Genomic DNA, 23,474 nt, shown 5'->3' on the forward strand with positions numbered 1-23,474 from the left:
AAAATAGCCAGGCATTGTGGTGGGCACCTGTAGTCCCAGCTACTTGGGAGGCTGAGGCAAGAGAATCACTTAAGCCCAAGAGTTTGAGGTTGCTGTGAGCTATGACTTCATAGCACTCTACCAAGGGTGACATAGTGAGACTCTGTCTCAAAAAAAAAGAAAAGTCAAGTGAGTCAAATAAGCCTTTGATCTGGAGTTAATGGGGCTTTTGTAAGTGTGTACAATCAGCCAGGATGGATGCAGACCTCCTACAAGGCTCAAGTATGAAAAGCAACTAGAAAACACAGTAAGGAAACACCAAGAAGTGGAGATGACCAGAGATGGACAAAGTGGGAAAAGATAAAGATTTGGGGTATGGCCTTGGAAGACAATAGGAAATTTAAAGTCCCCTACTACCAATTTAGCATTTGACTTTTAACAGCTGAGATTAAGCTGACTAGAATAAGGCAAAACTAGAGAGGATCTGCCCTTTAACAAAGAAGATAACAGAGTAAAATAATTGGACTTAGATGATTACAAAATACTTCTGTTTTCCACTTGCTTTAGATAGCACTGTGACCACAATTATGGTTTCACTCTACCTAAAATCTTGCATTCTGCTTTAAAACAAAATACAATACAGACTTCAATGTATTCATTTTTTGCTCCAACCTAGTGCTAGATAAGAAGTTGCTGCCCTCAAGGAACTCATATTGGGGGAGAAGTCTGGACAGTAAAAGGCCATACTCTAATCTACAAGAACAGGCAAGGGAGAAAGAAAACAGAAAAGGTAAACACAAATATTGGGATGTTAAAAAGTTTACATTGTATTTTCATAAAAGCAGTCCCTGCTCAGCAGCTCTTGATGTGTCTCCCCTTGAGTGGTTCTTTGAAGCCCCTCATGGGCTTCTACTTTTATTCCTGAGGCTGGAGCTAAGCCAAGGTTTATAGCAGTTGCCTAATATCCCACTAAGTAAATGTGCCACAATTTACTTAACCAGTCTCCCACTTTAGGACATTTAATTAGTTTTTGATTTGGCTTGGTCTTATTGCTTACTGTTATATACTATAATGGACTTCTTTTGCATTCAGATTACATATAAGTTACTTATTGTTATGTAACAAATTACCCAAAACTTAGCCAGCTTAAAACATCACTTATCATTTATTATCTCAGTTTCTGTGGGTGCAGAATCTGGGAGCAACATAGCAGATGGTTTTTGGCTTAGACTCTGAGATGAAATTGTCAAATTGTCAACTGGGGTTGCAGTCATCTGAAGGCACAACTGGGGAAAGATGTGCTTCCAAGCTCACTCATGTACTATTTCAGATGTTAGGAAGCCTCAAATTTTTGCTGCCTGTTGGAAACCTCAGTTCTTCACCATGTGGACCTTTCTATAGGCTGCTTAAATGTCCTCATGACATGGTAGATGGCTTCCCCTATAGCAAGTGATCTGAGAGAGACAGGGTGCCCAAGAGAGATGCTCTGATCTTTTATAACCTGTTTTCAGAAAGTGACATACCATGACTTCTGATCACACACACCAGCCCTCGGATAATATGGGAGGGGAGTCAATGAGGGTCTGAATACCAGGACATAGGATCTGAGAGGCTGACTATGACACGTATATACACACATATAAATATTTCCCAAGTGTAGGAGCTGGTGGGTTCAAATCCAGTCCAGCCTTGCCAAATAATAATGACAACTACAACAAAAAAATAGCTGGGCATTGTGGTGGGTGCCTGCCTGTAGTTCTAGCTACTTGGGAGGCTGAGGCAAGAGAATTGCTTAAGCCCAAGAGTTGGAGGTTGCTATGAGCTGTGACACCATGGTACTCTACCCAGGGTGACAGCTTGTGACTCTGTCTTTAAAAAAATAAAAAATAAAAAATATATATACATATATTTCCCAGGTGTACATAAATACACCTGTGTGTGTATGTGTGATTTTACTTATATTACAGGCCCAGCAGTGAAATTACTGAGGGGAAAAGTGTTGCCATTTTTTGAGGTTCTTGATACTTTTAAATTAAACCACAAGAAATTTGTTTTGTTGGTCAAAACCAATCAGATACAGGTAATTCCATACATCTTGCATTGTAGCTCTTACATCAAGTAAGAAATTGCTGAAAGTTGTTTTTTGTTATAGTTTTCTCACTAAAACTTTTTTTTTTCTTTTTTTATTTCAAAAACTTTAAGGGGGGAAAATTAAAAAATTTAGGGGTTACAAGTGTTTTTTGTTACATCAGTAAAAATTGCTAGATGTTGAATCATCATTTACTTTTCCCCAAACTATTTTTAGTTCCATATTCCTTAACTTACTCCAAACTAGGGCTTATTATACTAATTTTTTTTACATGGATTAATAAACATAAATATTACATATGACTTTTAGAGATCACAGCATTACCTACATATTGCCTTTAAACAAATATCCACAAAGCATAGATATAATAATTCTATATAAAAGCTGGCCAGTAGAAATGTGACTGAAGTAAATGTAATTTAAAATTAGTCACATTCAAACAAGAAATAGGTGGAGTTTTAATATACTTTAATGCAATATGCCATGTTTCCCTGAAAACAAGACACTGTCTTATATTTATTTTTTAAGAAGACACACTAAGGCTTCTTTTCAGGGGATGTCTTCCTCTCTGCACTGAAACACATAGCGTGGCTAGGTCTTATTATTGGGGTAGGGCTTATATTTAACAAATGCATAGAAATCCTGCTAGGGCTTATTTTTTGGGTAGGTCTTATTTTCAGGGAAACACGGTATGTGAAATATAATGCAATCAACATGCAATCAATTTTTAGAATATAATGAGATAGTTCACTTTTTTGTTGTTGTTGTTGTTGTTGTTGTTACACTAAGTCTTAGAATCCAGGGTATATTTTACACTTACAGTGCCTCAATTCAGTGCTAAATTTTCATCAGAAATACTCGATCTATCTCTAGATTTCAAAAAGTTTTCAGTTGAAAAGTAGATTCGCATACCCATGGTTGTTCTAATCATACTTAAAATTTTTCTAGTAATTGAGTATCAATTTTTATTTAAATTAATTAAAAATAAAATAAAACATTTAGCTCCTCAAGTGCACTAGCCACAGTTCAAGTGTGCAACAGTCACATGTAACCACCATATTGGTAAGACTGTAGTGTGGGATCAGAAGAGACATGGAGAAGTGGTATGTGGCTAATTATGGCACAAATGGTTAAACAGCTATAATTAATAACTTTTCAAAGCCAGAAGTTCTATCTTGAGTAAAATCCTTTGATGCAATCAACTACTCTACACTTTTAAAGCAAGCTGGTTTATTCATCTAAACCACAAATAAGAGCAAATTCAGACCAAAAAATTAACTGTGCAAAATCAGTCAGCTACCATGGTAAAAATTAATACAGCTCCTGTTTTCTTGTAGACTATGGATTTTAAAAACTATGGTAAGACAAGATGATGTACAATTCTTACACTAACCAAGTCCTGAGCTTCTGATAGCTAAGTTCTCTTATAGATGTTTATGAAATGCTCAATTGGAGTACTTAACAAATTTCAGTCAAGTATATTAATTATGTCTAACATACTTCTAGAAATTCAATGTAAATAAAAGTGTTTTTCCTGGCTCAGCATAGAGGCTCATGCCTGTAATCCTATCACTCTGGGAGTCTGAGGTGGGTAGATTGCTCAAGCTCAAGACCAGCCTAAGCAAGAGACCCTGTCTCTACTAAAAATAAAAAAACCAGCCGGGCATGGTGGTGCATGCCTATAGCCCCAACTACTGGGGAGGCTAAGGCAAGAGGATCACTTAAACCAAAGAGTTTGAGGTTTCTGTGAGCTATGATGATGATGTAGCATTGTACCCAGAATGACAGAATGAGACTCAGTCTCAAAAGAAAAAAAAAGTGTTTTTTCCCCTCATTATCTAAAAGGTGTTAGGCAGACATATACTAGTGACTGGAAAATAAACCAAGTTCCAGGAACAATTTTGTTCAAACTCAATACACATGTCATGATGATTTATTTCTAAACCCCTGGTATACAAAATATTTTTCCCTTTATCCACTCAGCACACACACATTTAGTGACATTTCTCCCCAGGTATTTGGACAAAGCCAAAAACAAATCCTTAAATCAAAAGAATTTTAAGTCCTGTCAGGTAGAGGAGGTATTTTGGGAGGCAGAGAGTTTTCATGCATCTGTATTTCTATGCCCAAAGTCTGTTCAGTGATTATCTAGATGAAACAAAGTTCTTAAGAAGAAAGTACAGATTCCCCTTTCACCACTGTACAAAAACATAATTCATGAATCATTTTCCACTTAATCCATGTATAATCACCCAGTACATGATATATACTTTTTAATATAGTATTTTACATTTGTGTCTAAACAATGCCTGGCTGTCTGGATGACTTTTATGCTCATCTGTATCCATTTTTCTATCTTAAATTGTAAAGTCCTAAAGGTGAGATCTTAGCCAATTTATTTTACTTCATAGAGTAAGAAAGGTACAGCAACATATACATAAGTGCCTCAAATTCTTTTTGGTAATTACTACGATGATGTTGTTGTTAAAGAAATTGATCACCAGCTTTATATATAAAGTTAGAGGCTTGAGTGACTTAGGAACCTGAGGCTATATGACTATATTTTGTTGATCCATATTCTACAGAAGAACAAAACAAAACAAAAACCCAGAAGATATTTATTAACCAATAGTTCCTAACTAAAAAAAAAAAAATCTCAAGAAATAAAAACATAAAATAATCACAATAGGACAGGCACAGTGGCTCATGCCAGTAATCCTAGCACTCTGGGAGGCCAAGACAGATGGCGGAGACTCTGAGCTCAGGAGTTCAAGACCAGCCTGAGCAAGAGCGAAACCCCCCATCTCTACTAAAAATAGAAAAATTAGCCAGATGTCTGGGTGGACACCTATAGTCCCAGCCACTCTGGAGGCTGAGGCAAGAGGATCACTTGAGCCCAAAACTTTGAGGTTGCTGTGAGCTATGATGACACTCTACCCAGGGTGACTGAGTGAGACTCTGTCTCAAAAAAAGAAAAGAAAAAGAAAAAGGCTCAGCACTCGTAGCCCAGTGGTTACAGTGCCAGCCACACACACTGAGGATGGCAGGTTTGAACCCAGGGCCAACTGAACCCTGGGCCCACTAAACAAATGCAACAAAAAAAATAGCTGGGAATGGTACCTGTGGCTCAGTGGGTAGGGTGCTGGCCCCACATACAGAGGATGGCGGGTTCAAACCTGGCCCTGGCCAAACTGCAACAAAAAAATAGCTGAGCATTGTGGCGCACGCCTGTAGTCCCAGCTACTTGGGAGGCTGAGGTGGAAGGATCCACTGAGCCAGGAGTTTAAAATCAGCTTGAGTAACAGAGTGAGGCCCTGTCTCTAACAAAAATTTTAAAAAATTAGCCAGGTGTGGTGGAGTGTGCCTATAGTCCCAGCTATTGGAGAGGCTGAGGTGGGAGATGGTTTGAGCCCAGGAGTTTGAGGCTGCAGTGAGCTATTATCACCACACTGCACTTCAGGCAGGGTAACAGCACAAGCATTTATTTCTTTATCTACACATAAATAAATGATTTAATTCTAGTACCCTTATACCCATACATTGTCACTCTAAAACATGTAGTACACAGTTCCCAGCCCTTATCTCTGATATTAATCACTAACATTTGGGTTTCTAAAAAATTACTTCAACAACTGCTAAAAGAGTAAGTTTTGTATTCTCACCACAAATAAATATGTGAGGTTAAAAAAAAGTTACTGCTTCCTAAGCCTGTTTTACACTATTTAGGCTACTCATATTTACACATGGATGACATGAAAAGAATTATTTGCAAAAATTCTCAATTTTAAAATTCTCAGTTTACCATCTCATCCTTCTATATAAGTTAGAAAACAATCAGGCTGGCCAGCTCTGTCTTAAGTCCTTCCTTACATTATATATTTACTAAATGGTATGTCATCTACTAAATATTTTTGTAGTGTCCACATCAGCCAATTCCTGTGAGCACTGTTCATATCTGACCACAGAAAGTTAATCTCCTAACTTCTCTGAGCTGGATATAAGTCAGGTCTTTAAAGGAAAGTGTCATACATATGGAAACCAGCCATTGGGGATTAAAAACAGAAGTATCTGGCAAGACTTTCAGATACTAAAAAGAGCTTAAAGATGACATCTATACACTTTCCTTTCTCACAGTATAAAATGAAAGGCTCTCTGAAAAGTTTTGAGCAGTTGCCAAGTACTTTTACCATAAATTGCTATGTGACCAGAAACGATCCTTTAACCTCACTACTTCAGTTTCCTCATGTATAATATGACAAGTATATCAATAATTTAAATATTGTAGAATACCTAATCAAATGTATTCTTCTTTGCCAGGCTTGGAAACAGCCAAAGTTTACTATCAAGAGATAGCACTTTTTTACCTAAAGCTCACAACATAAACATCTAAAACTCATTTTTGAGCCCACATGTAGAAGACCATACACAAAACACTTGGATGGTTCCTCCTTCCTCACACTTCCAGCCAGGCCATTGCTCCCAGCAAAGTTCCAAGAACTTTTATTACTGCCACACTCTGCACAGGTCATTGGAAGGGCTCTTCCATATTGCTGCAGGGCTACAGATACAAGAGAAAGAGAGAGAAAGAGAGAAGAGCTAGGTCCTGAAGCTGCCTCCCTGCTCTGTGGTCCTAAAGAAGCTCAGTGGCTACAGAATCTCACTGTCCCTTCTGCTTCCCTCCTCAGGCTCCTCAGGTACCTTGTCATCTCCAAAAGCAAGGCTACTCCTTGGAAACAGTGAGATATTTGACCTTAACAGAATAATTCTGCAGAATGGAAAAGGTTAGCAAGAAGGAAGAAGAGAGACAACTAGTCTGAGAAGAATCCTACCTCAGTCTTCACTAAGGAGCAGGAAAAATACTGAAAAATAACTTACTTAGCTGCAAAGTAAGAAGTAAATATTATGTATAGTCAATACTCTGAAAAACTCACGTTACAATCCATAATATGTCTTTCTAACACATAAAAAACTTCCTAAATATGCTCATGTAGTTTCTCATGAAAACCAATTTCTGATTTAAAACACTGCCCTAATTTTCTCAAATCATAAAAATTTAACTACATGATTTGTACAGAGCTAAGGGGAAAAAACCCCCAAAAGACTATCCCTGTTTGTCAACCTCCACTTCCCTTTGGTTGTCTATAAAATGCTTCAAAATATATACATAGACATAACTTCTAGACACTGTATAATAAAAAGTCAAACAATGCCAATTGGCTTCTCTCATTCTCTATTGTATGTTCACAATTTATTTTTGTTTCCTATAGGCAAAACTGTTTCCATCTATTGCCTTTAAAGGTATACTTTATTTCTTTTGTATCTCTGTTTAAGGTTTATATTTCTTAAGCCACCTAATCAAACATTTTACCACTAATACAAAGAAGAAAGTACTGAATAACTATTCTCCCATTAATCTCAATATATTCCACTTTTAAGAAGTCATTAACAAAGAAATCAGGTTAGACACAAATCCTCTATTTTCACTGATTTGGATGTGAATGATGACTTTTTTTTTTTTGTATTTAAAATATCTTAGTCCTTTATTTGAATAGATTTCAACTCAGTTGACAGGCTGATGGCTGACCTAGGTAAAGATTTCATGGTGCAAAAACACTTCCCATCTATAATATTAGAGCAGATTCCTGATAAACATGGGTGTGAATGTCCTCAGGGTCTTTGACCCATCTTCTTTAGGGTTCGATTAAGCTCCTCAAATTTGTGGATTTGGCGGATAAAGAAATCCCCATAGCGTCTGGCAACTTTGGTGTCTGCAATGTGGATCATGTCCTTATCAATGTAGAAGTCAACTTCGGAGGCTGACTGAAACTCGCCGTCTAGGGCAGAGATACCGCTGGTCCACACCAAGTTCTTCATCTTGTGTTTGAAGACAAGAAGCTGGATCCGGAACTCCTGCTCCGTGAGGTCTAGGAAGCCAGCTAGCTTGGCCACTGGTATGGTGGTATAGAGCTTGAGGAAGCTGCGGATAGTTGAGAGCTGGGCCTGCTGCTGCACTTCATCAGCAAACACCTTCAGCTGCTGCAGGAAGGGCTCTTTGTGGTAGTTTGGATGCACGTTGTCATAGTTGGGCGCTACAGGCGATAGGAACTTGGGGCAGGAGTAGCTGAAAAGTTCCTCATAAACCTGTGGGTCACCTTTCTGCATGCGTAGCATCTTGTCCCCATACTTCTCCCGCAGCTGGAGGTGAATGCTCTCATCGATACGCATTGGGTACATAGTGAGGGCGATGGCCAGCAGTGCGTGCATCTGCTCATTCTGTTTATTAATCATCTCATACTTATATGTGGTCCTCTGGAACATACTCTTGGTCCTTTGGATGTAGAGGAGAATGTTGGCAAAGACCCGAATGGCATCCTGGTAGCGACGCATCATCAAATATGCAAAACCGACGTAATGGTATGTGGTAACTTGGCACTCTGGTACACGGGAATACATGCTCTTCTTGTTCAGTTCAATGTTCTCCAACATTTGATGGCTTGGTAGTAATCCCCCAACAAGGAGTGCAGGCGCAGAAGCCCCACCAGGCTGAAGTAACCAAGCATCTTGTAGAGGGAGTGCCGTCCATACTCCCCAGCCACACTCTCAGGGTCACCTCCACTTGTGTATACTTCCAACTGCCGGTTGATGTTGGATTTGTCTACTAAGGAATGGAGGACATTGAGGACACTGTGAACATTCCAGATTTTGGGATTGGAACGAAGGAAGTCAATCTCCTCCTCTGACTTCTTGGCAGTCTTACAGCGGTACTGACTAAATGATTGAAACTGGTAGATGAACTCATCGATGATATCCCAGAGCCACTGATTGGGCAGTTCAAGGGGAGCAGGACCATCAGCATTAAGAATGTAGTTGAAGAGATTGCAGTAGTTGTAATAAGATTCAAACCTCTGCTCCAAGGAGGGCCCCCCACTGACTTTGGCATATATGTGTCTGTAGTATAATTCTTTGTATAAAATCAGGAAGACAGCATCATTGCCAACCTGTGGAGCGATGGCTTCAGCCTCAGGCCAAGGTGTATTCTTGAAGAATCTTTCAGTCAGCTTAGTCCAGCTGTTCTCATAGATGTCCTGGATCTCGTATACCTTCTGGTCAATGACATCACTGGAGACACGACTGGCCTGTAGCTCATACACTTTCTGATCAATCAAATCCAAAACAGTTTTGTGGAAATACTGAATGAAGTTTTTGATCACTTCAGGGATCACCTGATAGGTCTGCTGTTCCTATTGACGTTCATAAGCAAGGTCCTGCTTGGGATCTCCTGTGTGCATATCATAGTCGCCGGGTAGGCATATGGGTCATAAGCCATCTCAGACTCATAGTCATCAGCTTGATAGGACATGGCTGCGGCGCTCGGGAACACCACCGGAAAGAGCGAGAAGAGCCGTGAATGATGACTTTTATTGCTTACTAGGTAACCATTCCTTTCCTTCTGAGAAATCTATGCAGTAATCTCTTCTGGGAGCTCTTGAGTTCCAGGCCCCTACCTACTGTGAAATATTGAAATTACAGCAGGAATTCCATGTGGGAGTTAGATTATAGCAGGAAATTGGAATGGGATCCCTCAGACAGATCCTATTTATGAACTATAATAATTTTGTACCAGACTCAACAAAGGAAGGGACAGAACTGCTATCTCAGGGCTCATGCCTCAAGCGTGTACCTGTTCAGTGGCCCTAAAGGCTCATTTGCATCACTCTTTGAAAAACTCATATTACAAAGTATCCAATATACTCAGTACTTCTATGAAACCTACTTATATTTACTCACACTTTGTTATGAAAGATAGAACACAACTATAGCCCAGGATGAAGGAGAGAAATGGAGTGGGAAAGGAGGGGAGGGGGAAGGTTTGATAGAGGGAAGGTAAAAGGCGGGACCACACCTATGGAGCATATTGAAAGGGTACAAGTCAAATATGTCAAGCATAGAGCATAAATGTCTTAACACAATAATCAAATAAATGAGGCAAAAGCTATCTTAGTTTGATGTAAGCACATCAAATTTTATTAAAAAATCAACATATTGTAACCCACATATGCCTAAATGTATTCATGATCTATGTGTATTTGACTTAATAAAAAAAAAAGAAAAACTTATATTACAATCTATATTATATTTCCTTCTGACATACAAAAAATTTACTAAATATACTCATGTAGTTTCCCAAAATAACCAGCATAATGCCTTAGTTTTCTTAATCAACATGTACTAGATAATAGTGTCAAGGTGAACCTATTTGGAAAACCAAAATCTAGATTTAAAGAAAGAATTGTATCCATTGAAATTAAGAAAAAAAATTAAAAAAATAAAGAATTGTAATATATTAATTCTGAATCATTCTAAACATGACAATAGTACTTTCTCAACTTACTTGCATACTGTTTTATTTCTTTTTTGTCTCTAATAGTGTCAGCATTTTAAGAACCAAATTAAACATAACCATAAGAGAGCCTCTTTCTGTTTCTCCTTTGAAATTCTTTTTTTCAATACTCTTTCAGGAAATATTTAGTGAACTGTATGGTATTGTAGTCAGATTTATACTCAAATTCCAATTCTATTGATTTCAGGCTTCTTTTCTCCATTTAACAGGGAGAATAATACCTACCCAAAGGTAGCTGCAATCAAAAGATCATTGAAGCATACAGCAATTACTTAATACACAATAGCTATTATTTTAGATACACACATACACTGAAAACTCATCTAGATAGCCAATCTCTGAAGAAACTATTATATAATTATCCTCTTCTGCAGATGAGAAAGTTAAGGTTCAGAAAGTTTAAAAGTCATACCTAACATCACACAGCAACTAAACAGTAGTACTTAAACTCGAATTCAGATCCTGTCTAATGCCAGTGTTCCTAACCACTTGGCTATCTTGCTGCTTTACTCTTTTTTTCCCCTTAGAATAATATCAAAGATAAAAAGATATCTTAACTGATGTTTTAATATGCAGTTCATTGATTACTACCAAAGTTGATCATTTTCACATACAAAGTCAAACAATTAAGTTGTGAATTCATCCTAGAAAAAGTCCTACATACCTCATTGCTGCATATTACTACAGTCACCTTTGAGTTTCTCCCCTTAGGTAGCTATACACCAATACCAATGCCTAGTCCACCCTTCAAAGCAATTTTGGAACTCTATTTCTGGAGTGTCCAGCAGAGCTGTTATCATAGCAGGTCTGAAAATTAAGTTAGCAAACTCACCCTAGGGGAAAAAAGCTTCATACTTCATTGCTGAATATCAGTACATTCACCTTCAAAGCCTTCCCCTCCTTGACTGTAGTGATAACTCAGCACTGAGGTTTGTGGCCTTCTTTCTAGGATGACTTTGCCAGCTTAACTGTGTTTTAAAACTGTTATTTTCCTTTTATGTTATTTATTCATAAGCAACTTCTGTAAAGTGGTGGGGGCAATTCCCAATTGGTGAGTCAGCACAGCCTTCTCACAGGGAACCCAGGTCCCTTACTGATGGCTTCACTGATCCGTCAGTTTACAGGAGAAGGTGTTCTTCCTCCTCCTTCCTACCAGAATACCAATTTTTTTAGAAAGTTTTGTCCATATCTTTTCAACATCATTCATTTATGATATGATTCCTGGCAGGTGTGGAACAAACTACTATGTGTAAGATTGAAGATGCAATGACCCCTTGAGGTATGACAAACAAAAAGAATCTTTTTAATTGAACCCATTTACCAAGGCCTTTGGAAATCAATCCCACTCCTCCCCCCGCTGCCACCCCTCTTTCTTTTTCTCTCCCTCTTCTAACTTCTCTTCTGCTAAAATAAAGACTGAAATGTACAGGGTTTTTTTGTGTATCTGAATATGTGATCTCAACAACTTGGTCATCATTCAAAATATATCTCTTTTTACGTACAGAAACTTCATTAAAACCCATCTATGGTTTACTAACAAAACTGGATTTACCAAATAAACCTAAACTTTATTTTAGTTTTATAAATTATTCTATAATATGCTCTATTACCTGCATTATGTCTTGCTATATATCCAAGTGCCCAGACTGCAGCCTCTTTGACTCCTGGGTCAAAATCTTCCAAGCATATCACCAGTGTATCCAGCGCTCCACAATCAACTATTGCCTGAGCTAGCTGAGGAGAATGTTTACCAACTGCTCGTAACACAAAGGCAGCTGCTTTCTTGTAAAAACGCTATAAAACAACAAAAGTCAAAATTAATTGATGACCAAAATCTAAAATAGACCAAGACCAACATAAAAATGACATTATTGTACATACAATTCAAAATCTTTTGAATACAAAAGATGAAAAACATTTTGCAAAATCACTGATTATTTGATGTTCACTCATCACTTTTGTTCTGTTAACTAAACTGAAAACCAGGCAAAGTTTAAATTCTATTACAAATGTTTTACTCTAAATGTATTTGGAAATTTATAAAATAAAATATAAGCATACTTTCCACAAACCCATAAAATAATAAGATTTCATGTATCTGCATTACACTGAAAGGTACTATTTGACCCATGGGAGATCACAGATCGTTAGCATATACAACTGACTAATTCATTTCCTTTGCTTGCCCTCTACCTCTAAGCATGGGAGATAGGTGGATCTTTCATGACCTCAACTAATCTTTCTGGTGTCTTGAGCTATCTTGATATAATAAGCACGTTCCGAGATGCACTTAAACAACCATCAAATAAACATAAAGGCAAAACATTTATGACATATTTTGAAACTTTTCCTGGCAAGTAAATCAGCTAACCAATGGGATATAGGTTATCTTCCTCCTTTAAAAATGCTTTTTTTAAAGATAAAAGCAAATTACTTATCATTTGTGAACTGTAAAAACTGCTTCATATTCATATTTACTATGTATACATTTTATCTGATTAAAGAATGAGAAAATGAAATAAACACAAGACTAACATGTTTTTCTTCATATCACTGAAAAAATTTCACAGGAAATATTTGACTGTAACACTCAGTGTCTTACAGTTAGCATAATGACACAGTGATGATTTATTAACTCCTCCTGATTACTAACAAATCTAATTAATTCCCTATTTTACATTCTGAGTTTCATACAGTTACTACTAAAAAGTGTCTAGGTGACTACTTCACCTATTCAAAATCATTCTATTTACTTAAGCCACAATATTGATACCATAAAAAATATAGGGGAGGGAGAAAAATATCAAGTATATTTTTAACATAGTATATCTAAAAAATTGATATTGTTGCTAATGTAAGAAATAGGCTGTGTTAGTATTGACGTTTTGATCTGATATATTTTCTTTAGTTTCTTAAATCATATAGGTAAACACATTTCTACTAACTTATAAAACTTAGGGTAGAGTTTTAAGTAGCTTTCCATAGATTATATTCTTATAATTGTGGAAAAATAATAGTGAACTTGTTTTTCATTACCTTAAGGTAATTTTACCTTTTATACGGCAGAATTGTCAAATTTACAGACAGCTTACAGGTATCAATAATCACTACTAGCTACAAAACCTATAATTCACACTTTCTGATCTCATTCTCTCTTTCTCCTAATTTTCACTTCTCCAAATTCCTAACACACTTCTCTCCTAGTCCTCACTTGAAGAAAAAAAAAGCCTTAAAAAAAAAGTAAAGGCAAAACCACAGGACTTTGTACCTCATAAAGAGGAGATTACATCTCCCGTGAGAAATACCTTAAAGGTGACCAAGAAGCTCAAGCAAAATGCTCCTCACTTTCCTGCCTAGAGCCTTCTTGTCTCATTAAAGTTAATGGATTTTCATTCATCCTTTGAAACTTCTACAGAGAATCTTCTACCTAAACCCTGCTCTCAAAGGAAGGAGTGGAGGGTATAAGAAGAAGAAAATCTAACAGTATTTGATGACAGAAGGAACATAAGAAAAATAAAATTCCTGAGACTCCTTGTAAGGGTATACCAGGCATTAGTACATTCCAGCGTATAAAAATAGGTAAGTTTCTTCACAATTAGGATTTATTTTTATTCTAGTGAAATACATGTAGCATGAAATTTACCATTTCAAAGTGTGCAATTCTGTAGCATTTAGTGTATTCATGATGTTGTACATCCATCACTACTGTCTAGTTTCAGAATATTTTCAGCAGCCCAACAAGAAATCCCTTACAAGTTAAGCAGCCACTTCCCATTCCCTTCTTTCCCAGGGCCATGGCAATCACTCATCTGCTTTTGTCTCTATGGATCTGCATATTCTAGATATTTCATATAAATGGAATCCCACAATGTGTGGCCTTTTTTATCTTGTTTCTTTCACTTAGCATCAGATTTTTAAGGTTCATGTTGTCCTCGAATGAACCCTAATTCATCCATTCCTTTTTTCCTTTATTCCACTTTTCTTTTTTTTTCTGAGACAGAGTCTCACTCTGTCACCAGACTAGTGCCATGGCATCAACCTAGTTTCCTGCAACCTCAGAGTCCTGGGTTCAAGGGATCCTCCTGTGTCAGCCTCCCAAGTAGCTGGGACTACAGGTGCCTCCCACAATACTTGGCTACCTTTTTCTATTTTTTAGAGATTAGGTCTCACTCTTGCTCAGACTTGTCTCAAATTCCTGAGTTCAAGGGATCTGCCTACCTCAGTCTCCCAGAGTAAGCTACCACATCCAGCCTTTTTTTTTTTTTTTTTTTTTTTGAGACAGAGTCTTATTTTGTCACCCTCAGCAGAGTGTCATGGTGTCATAGCTCACAGCAACCTCCAGCTCTTGGGCTCAAGTGATTCTCTTGCCTCAGGCTCCCAAATAGCTGGGACTACAGGCGCTTGCCACAACACCCAGTTATTTTTTTAGAGACGAGGTCTCTCTGTGGCTCAGGCTGCTCTCAAACCCGTGAGCTCAGGTAATTGACCCACCTCGGCCTACCTAGTGTTAGGATTACGGGTGTGAGCCACCGCACCCTACACACATCCAGCCTTAATTCCTTCTCAGGACTGAAGAGTAGTCCATTCTACATGCAACATTTTGTTTACACATTCATCCATGTATGACTCGGACTGTGTTCACATTTTGGCTATTATGAAGAATGCTGCTGTGAATATTTGTGTACAGGTTTTATTTGAGCATCTGTTTTCAGTTCTTTAGGATATATAACTAGGAATAGAATTGCCCAATCATATAGTAACACTTGTTAACTTATCGTGGAATTGTGGACCTGCCAAACTGTATTTCACAGCAGCTGTGCTATTTTATATTTCTAACAGCAGTGTATGAGGGTTCCAATTTCTCCACATCATCACCAATATTATTGTCTTCCTTTTTTAAAAAAAACAATAGAATACCTCATTATAGTTTTGATTTGTATTTCCAAATGACTAATGCTGTTGGGTACCTTTTCATATGCCTGTTGTCTATTTGTAGATATTCTTTGGAGAAGTATCTATTCAAGTCTTTTGCCCATTTTTCAATTGGGTTGTTTGTCATTTTGTTACCAAACAGAAATTTAATCTTAAAGATATATCAAGGAAGAGCTATCCCTAAGTTATGATAAATAGGATGGAATGAATAGTCCAAGATTCTACCCACAGCAGGTCCTTGACTATTGCAGAAACTGAACAGGCAGCCCTGTATGGAGATAGAGAGTGGCATACATAAAAGGGGGAAAAAATGGGGCAGTTTTAGATGCTTAAGAGAGGTGGCATGCCTGTAGAAGTGGTAAAAATGCTTTTTAAACACACGCTACACACATTCTCTCCTTCCTTTTGGTTGCTTCTCTACCCCTTGCTTCAAGGCTGCCTCTTGGTGTTTCCATTAAGCAGAGTTCATATGCACAGAAGAAATGCTGAAAGCAGCTATTTGCCCAGGGCCCTACATACCTCCCTAAGACAGATCTAATAATTCTGTTTAAAACTCCCATATATAGAACACTGCTTTATGTATAATTCCCTTAAAAAATTATTTTCTCTTTGCATTTACAATAATGGCCAAATGCCAAATATCAGTACCAAAGCAAAATATCCTGCAGATGTTATTATGGGCAGTTCAGAGAATTAAAGGTTATACATATATTAACACCCTAAAACTTCTAATGCCTACAAGCTTGTAATTATACCCAAACTATAAAATGTTTAAAAATCTAAAACAAAAACATGTAACTTATTATTTTCAAATTCTTACATTCTGTTCTGCCAATGAATAAACAAGCTGTGGAAGAATATCACCCTTCACAACTGCTTCTGCTAGGTCATCATTATAATTGGCCAGTCTCCCAAGAGCCAAAGCAGCAGTCTGTTGAATTGTTGGAACCACATCCAGAAGAAGAGGACGCAGCAAAGACATTACACCTGAGTTAAAATTTGAAAGAACACAAATCAGCAAAATTTAAATTAAAAAGCAAATTCAGTACATACACAGACAAAAAAATTAAGGGAAAAAAATCAGTAAAAACAACAAAAAAAAAAACCTGACCAAGCACAGCAGCTCATGTCTTTAATCTTACCACTTTTGGAGGCTGAGACATGAGGTACTATTCTACCCTCAATGAATCCTAAATAATAAAAAAAAACTATCCACTAAGAGCTAATGGAATATTTAGAAGTACTTAAACGATAGCTGAGTATTGTGGCGGGCGCCTGTAGTCCTAGCTACTTGGGAGGCTGAGGCAAGAGAATTGCTTAAGCCTTAGAGTTTGAGGTTGCTATGAGCTGTGACGCCATGGCATTCTACCCAGGCCAACAGCTTGAGGCTCTGTCTCAAAAAAAAAAAAGAATTTAAGTCCCTAATTCAGCAAGTGTTAGCAATATGACCTGATAGGGTTGTCATGAGGAATGCAGAGAAAGGCTATACAGTATACAATATAATGCCTAGCACATGGTAGACAAAGGAAAAACAAGATCTTGGCTTCGCCTAAGAAACCCAAATCCCATCTTTCAAGGCTCATTGCAGGGCCTCACATTTATGAAAGGCTGCATGGGTATTATCTCAAAATAAATTCCTTGAGATAAGGAAGTATAAGGCATTACTAGCTCTCATAATATTCACCATGGGGTTGATTACATAGTAGGTACATCATCTTCATCATCACTACAACAGCAACAATCACAAAATAGCTTATTTATCAGGTACTTAGTATATGCAAACATTGTTCTAAGGACTTTTTGCCATATTAATTCACTTAACTATTATAAAACTATGAAACAGGGCCTATTATTGTCTATTTTTCAGATGAGGGAATTGAAGCTGAGAAAAGTTAACTGTCACACAACTAGTGAATGGTAGAGCAAGGTTAGAATTCTTTATCAGAATTATTTATCAATAATTGTTAAAGAAATAATACATATTGAAAATTGAGGAGATGGAGAAAGAAAGACCAATAATAATTGCATTTTGGTCATTTTACTGGATATTTTAACTCTTTATATTAACTTTGCATTATTATAAAATCTTTAAAAGAGTCAACTGCTATTTCTGCTTTAATGATGCTATTTTAATCTAAGGTTACAAGAAAGGTAATGACAGAATTCAAACTAAAACAAAGCACCCTAAGGCTGGGTGTGATGGCTAACACCTGTAATCCTAGCACTCTGGGAGACGGAGACAGGTGGATTGCCTGAGCTCACCAGTTCGAGACCAGCCTGAGCAAAAGTGAGACCCTGTCTCTAAAAAGAATAGCGAGTGTTGTGGCAGGCACCTATAGTCCCAGCTACTTGGGAGGCTGAGGCTAGAGAATCACTTGAGCCCAAGAGTTGGAGGTTGCTGTGCGCTAAGACACCACAGCACTCTCCCCATACCCTGCCTATAAAAAAAAAAGTGAGATTGTGTCTCAAAAACAAACAAACAAACAAACAAAAAGCCCAAAGCACCCCTTGACTGTCTGAACTTTACTTAATTTACACCAAGCTATTCAATTTGATGTCATTACACCTTTTCTTTAAAAACATATTTCTGGACTCGGTGACTGGGGCTCAAGTGGCTAAGGCGCCAGCCACATACACCTAAGGTGGAGGGTATGAATCCAGCCCAGACCCGCCAAAACAACAATGATGGCTGCAACCAAAAAAAATAGCCAGGTGTTGTGGAGGGCACCTGTGGTCCCAGCTACTTGGGAGGTGGAGGCAGGAGACTCGCTTGAGCCCGGGAGTTGGAGGTTGCTGTGAGCTGTGATGCCATGGCACCCCACCAAGGGTGACAGCTTGAGGCTCTGTCTCAAAAAAAACAAAACAAAACAAAAAAACATATTTCTACCTCAGCTCCTGTAGCTCAAGTGGCTAAGGCTCTAGCCATATACACCACAACTAGTGGGCTCGAATCCAGCCTGGGCCTGCCAAACAATAACAACTACAACCAAAAAATAGCCAGGCGTTATGGTGGGCACCTGTGGTCCCAGCTACTTGTGAGGCTGAGGCAAGAGAATTGCTTACGCCCAAGAGTTTGAGGTTGCTGTGAGCTGTGACGCCAGAGCATTCTACCCAGGGCGACAGTTTGAGGCTCTGTCTCAAATAAATAAATCAATCAATAACACTTAGACACCCGATCTGAGACAAAAGGCCCAGACGTGATTACAATGTTACTTAGGATTAGATCAAAATAAGAGACAGAATACTACCAAATAACATAAGCAGAGAACAACGATGCTTATCACAGACACATTTAATGATGTGACCTGTGACTTTACCAAGTTTCTAGTTTCACTCAGTCATCATTTTTATGCCCAAGTTGGCTAGGTTAGATCATCTTCTACCAGGCCACAGTTCCAAGTGTGAGTCTCACACAGGCTGGCTAGCTCTGCAAGCAAGAGGGCTCCTGCTCACATTTGGGTTATAGCTCAGGTCATAGTTCATGTAAACAAATCAGTGATGATGGGTGTTGCTTATATTATTATCTTTCCTTTTTAATAGGTATAATTTCTGAAATACCTCAAAACAAAATGTTTAAAGTACAGAATAAGGTATTAGACTAACTACAAATGTCAACACAGGTTATTTTAGGGAAGTTGGATTTAAAACAACTATATCTCTTCTTTGTAGTTGCCTTTATTGCTTGATTTTTTTGTTGTCATCAATTTTTTTTACTGTGGTAAAATATAAATAACATAAAAATTACCATTTTAATCATTTTTAAGTGTACATTCAGTGGCATTAAGCAAATTCACAATGTTGTGCAACTATTGCCACTAAGAACTGCCAAACCTTCCACAGCAGTCACAAAATTTCACATTTCCACCAGCAAAGTACAGGGGTTCCAATTTTTCACATCTTCACCAATGTTTGTTATCTTCTGTTTTTTAAAAATAATAGTCATCCTAATGGATATGAAGTGATCTCACTGTGGTTTTGATTTGCATTTCCCTCGCTCTAATGCTGGTTAGTGTCTTTTTCTTGTGCTTACTGGCCATGAGTATACCTTTTTAGAGAAATGTATATTCGAATCTTTTACCCATTTTTGAATTGGGTTGTTTTTGTTGTCATTATTGTGGAGTATAAATCAAGTTGTCATAATGACTGTATACTATTTTAATTAAAATAAGCCAATACTCTAAAAAAGGAAAGTTAAATTTGTTAACATACATTTAAAGTTTCATAATAAATGCATTAATGAAGCAAAAAAAAAATACAAAGTACGCTTAGAGAGCTATCATTGTGCCACTGTACTCCAGCTTGGGCAACAAAGTGATACCCTGCCTATAAAAAAAATAAAATAAAGTATGCTTAGAATAGTTTTAAAAGAATCACAGTCATGTTTCATGTTATTTTTTTCCTGATGACTTTGGTATTTCCCCTTTTTTGTCCACTTGATACATTTATGTGAAGGCAGTGGTTTATTGTCTTTAGAAATATAATGGGGAAATCAATCCATGCTGGGTTTTCATACTGAATTATATTTTAAAATTTAAACTTTTATGTTAAGAATTTGAAGAGTAAATTAAATTATCTGGAGTTATAATGTTTAATTATAAGTGTTTATCATTAGTAATAGTATTTAGCTAACCTACCACAAATCTCCCAATTCTGGAAAATTTCAGTCTATAATCTAGAAATAAAATATTTTAGCGAAGGTATCTAACTATTCTATATACTCAAAAGAATTCTCTTCTTTACATATTTTGTCCTTTTACTCATGAAATACAAGGACAATAAAATGACTCACAATTCTTTTCCTTCAATTCCTATATCCAGTATCAAAGTCAGGCTTGTATATTGATGCTTCTGCTCTATCACGACTTCTCCATATTCCTTAGTTCAGACAATAGCTCAATGAGAATTTTGAAAAATTTCAAAATCTCCAAACTTACAAAAGTAAAGCTAAAGTATCAGTTTTTCTTAGTTTGAATAAACTTATTCAGTAAGTGACTTTGAAGAGGTCGTTTTTATTGGAAAAGAAAATAAATCCGCAAAAATACTGCCCCAAATGTTTAGTCCTTGAATTGTCTCTTAGTGCTGCCTAACTATCAGTCCCTAAGTATTTTTCTTTTCTATACCACCACCAAACAATTGTCTACACTACTATTAAAATTATCTTTCTAAAACACAAAATGTATGCCATCACCCTTCCAATTAAAGCCCTTCAATGGCTTTCTACCATTCAGGCGAAATCCTAACTTCATACAAGGTCCTTCATAATTAGGCCTGTTTTTCTCTCCAGACTCAACCAACTCTCCACTCCTTGCCCAATTACCCCAAGCTCCAGCCATACTCAGGCACAGGCCTTTTCCATCCAGTACCACCTTTTCTCTTGTCTTTGAGCCTTTTACACATAATGTTCCCTGAATGCAGTTTTATTGGGCTAACTCCTAGAAAATTCAGCACAGATATCTCATTGAATAGCACCCTTTATTCCCAAATTTTGAGAAAGGTACCCTTTAAGTAAGTAGTAATTTATTTTTGTATCTTTCCATTAGTAAATAAGCAATGTAAGCACAGAGACCATGCCTGCTATTTTTGTATGACCAGCATCTAATCATCCATCTGGCACTCCGACACTCAACATGTATTCATTGAATGATGAATGAACCAACTGTGAAAATTAATGTGCAATGTTCTCCCTTCAGGTAAATTTTAGGTAAATTAAAAACAATATGGGTAATATTATGCTCATAGTTATTTTATTTTTAGGTATAAGAAGTCAGGACATGACTTAGATTCATAATGCTTTAAGGAACTCAAATGGGTCATTTAAACTGTTCCCTCACCTAAAACCATCTCATATAGGCAAAATTCTATTTTCATTTGAAAGTCTTTTACAGAGCTGCTAATTTTGAATTAGTCCTATCTTCTTTTACTAATACATTTCTCTTTTGCAATAAATACCTACTATATCCATCTGTCTGCAGAAGACTGGAAGCAGGAATGGGGGCAGCCCAGAGAGTAAATAGAATAGGATAAAAAGGATTATCTGTTCCAAGAGGTTTCCTGGGTAACATTTAAAGAAAATATTTGGAAGACAGTTCAAAATCTATCTTTGGTTAGAATTAATTATTTTATTCATATATATCACTACTCTAAACATTTTGAAATAGTTTAAAAGATACATATACAAGATATATACAGGCCTTCCCATGTAGTAGGGAGGAGAACTGACAATTTTATCAGAAACATTGGTTAAGGTGTGTGGCAACCGAGCTCTGTAAAAGGAGAAGAAACATATAAAATAAAAAGGAGAAGAACAAATTTTTTCCTGAAATTTCCTATCTAGTACTTAGCTTGCTATATAATCATTCATAAATATCTGTCAAATATCCAAATGTATGTTTATATTAAAAAAATTTTTCTGGGCTCAGTAGCTGTAACTCCAGCACTTTGGGAGGCCAATCACTTGAGGCTAAGAGTTCAAGCCTGGACAGCATAGCAAGATCTCATCTCCACAAAAAATAAGAAAAATTAGCCAGGTAGAGTGGTGAACACTTGCAGTCCCAGCTACTTGGGAGGCTGAGGCAGAAGGATCACTTCAGTCCACGAGTTTGACATTGTAGTAAGCTATGACAGCACCACTATACTCTAGCCTGGGCAACAAAACAAGGCCTTATCCCTAAAAATAACATAACATAAAAGATAAAAGTAAAAAAAAAAATTTGACAACCAGTAGGCAATGTCTCCACTGATAGACTTAAAGAAGCTATGGAAAAATCTAAGTGTCTTTTTTAAATAAGCCCTTACTTTTTTTTTTTCTTTTGGAGACAGAGTCTCAATCTGTCACCCTGAGTAGAGTGCCATGGCAGCACAGCTCACAGCAACCTCAAACACTTGGGCTTAAGTGATTCTCTTGCCTCAGCCTCCCAAGTAGCTGGGACTACAGGTACTGGCCACAACACCTGGCTATTTTTTTTGTTGCAGCTGTCCTTGTTGTTTGGCAAGCCCAGGCTGGATTCGAATCCATCAGCTCCGGTGTCTGTGGCTAGTGCCCTAGCCACTTGAGCTCCAGGCGCTGAGCCAGCCCTTACTTTTTTTTTTTTAAAGTAGTATATTATTAAACTAAGTCTACAAAGCCATTTCTGTGGAAAACTAATATAATATAATATATGTAAATACTTTATTAGCACTTGTAATTTGACAGGTATAGAACTTAAATATTTAAAAAAGTGAATAGAAATCATTTCCTTTGGAAATACCGAGGTACATGTGCGTGTGTACTCTGTCTCTCTCTCATACACACACACAAATATCACTTGTTTTCAGCAAGCCTTTTTTTTTTTTTTCGAGATAGAGTCTCACTGTACCTTGGTGTCATAGCTCACAGCAACCTCAAACTCTTGGACTCAAGTGATCCTCTTACCTCAGCCTCCCCAGTAGCTGAAACTACAGGTACCCATCATGATGCCTGGCTAGTTTTTTCTGTTTTTCCTGGAGACAGCGTCTTGCTCTTGCTCAGGCTGGTCTTGAACTCCTGAGCTCAAGCAATTCACCAGCTTCAGCCTCCCCGATCAGCAAGATTTTTAACAAAATCTGAATAAAAATTAAGCCATCCCTGTGATAGAAAGCATGGAGAGTACAGAAAAATTGATGTAACACTATGAAAATGAGAAAAGTCTGATCTGTTCACATGGGCCATCCCACCCGCAACAGACAAGGCCAAATTTTTTTTCAAGATCTACCCCTACATTTCTCCAAGGGCCAGTACAAGTACTCAAAAGAAATCTCAAAGTTCTGTCTCCAATGAATAAGGAAAAGTACTTCACACAAAAGCATGATTAAAAAGGGGAAAAAGTATATACTCACATCAATTAACCAACAAATATCAAGCAGTCCCCTCTTCATTGTACTCTACCTCATATGTTCTCACAAGCCCCAAGAGCAGGCAGTAAATCACAGGGCAGCTGACAGCCTGAGACTCTGAATAAGTCTCTAGACTCTTGCAGGTTCTCAATCCAACAACTCTCTGAAGTGCTATGTTGTTGGTGCTCAACTTCCAGCCTAGTGGATTACACTGGGTACTTT

At 37.4% G+C, this 23,474-nt stretch overlaps 1 protein-coding gene and 1 pseudogene across 2 annotated transcripts in view; both read right to left on the bottom strand.

Moving 5' to 3' along the window:
* The window catches only part of SPAG6 (sperm associated antigen 6), a 61,311-nt gene that overhangs the window by 32,514 nt on the left and 5,323 nt on the right, over positions 1-23,474 (bottom strand). The window contains exons 3-4 of the mRNA XM_003786761.2: positions 16,222-16,388; positions 12,080-12,263 (exon numbers count right to left, since the gene is read on the bottom strand). Coding sequence (XP_003786809.1) covers positions 12,080-12,263; positions 16,222-16,388 — 351 coding nt within the window. The remainder of the gene's footprint in view (positions 1-12,079; positions 12,264-16,221; positions 16,389-23,474) is intronic.
* Positions 7,589-9,458, bottom strand: LOC100943853 (annotated as a pseudogene). The gene has a single exon (XR_153291.3). The product of XR_153291.3 is annotated as a eukaryotic translation initiation factor 3 subunit L pseudogene (transcript).

This window comes from Otolemur garnettii, unplaced genomic scaffold (assembly GCF_000181295.1).
Source record: "Otolemur garnettii isolate 467f Iridium unplaced genomic scaffold, OtoGar3 scaffold00019, whole genome shotgun sequence".
Taxonomy (NCBI): Eukaryota; Metazoa; Chordata; class Mammalia; order Primates; family Galagidae; genus Otolemur; species Otolemur garnettii.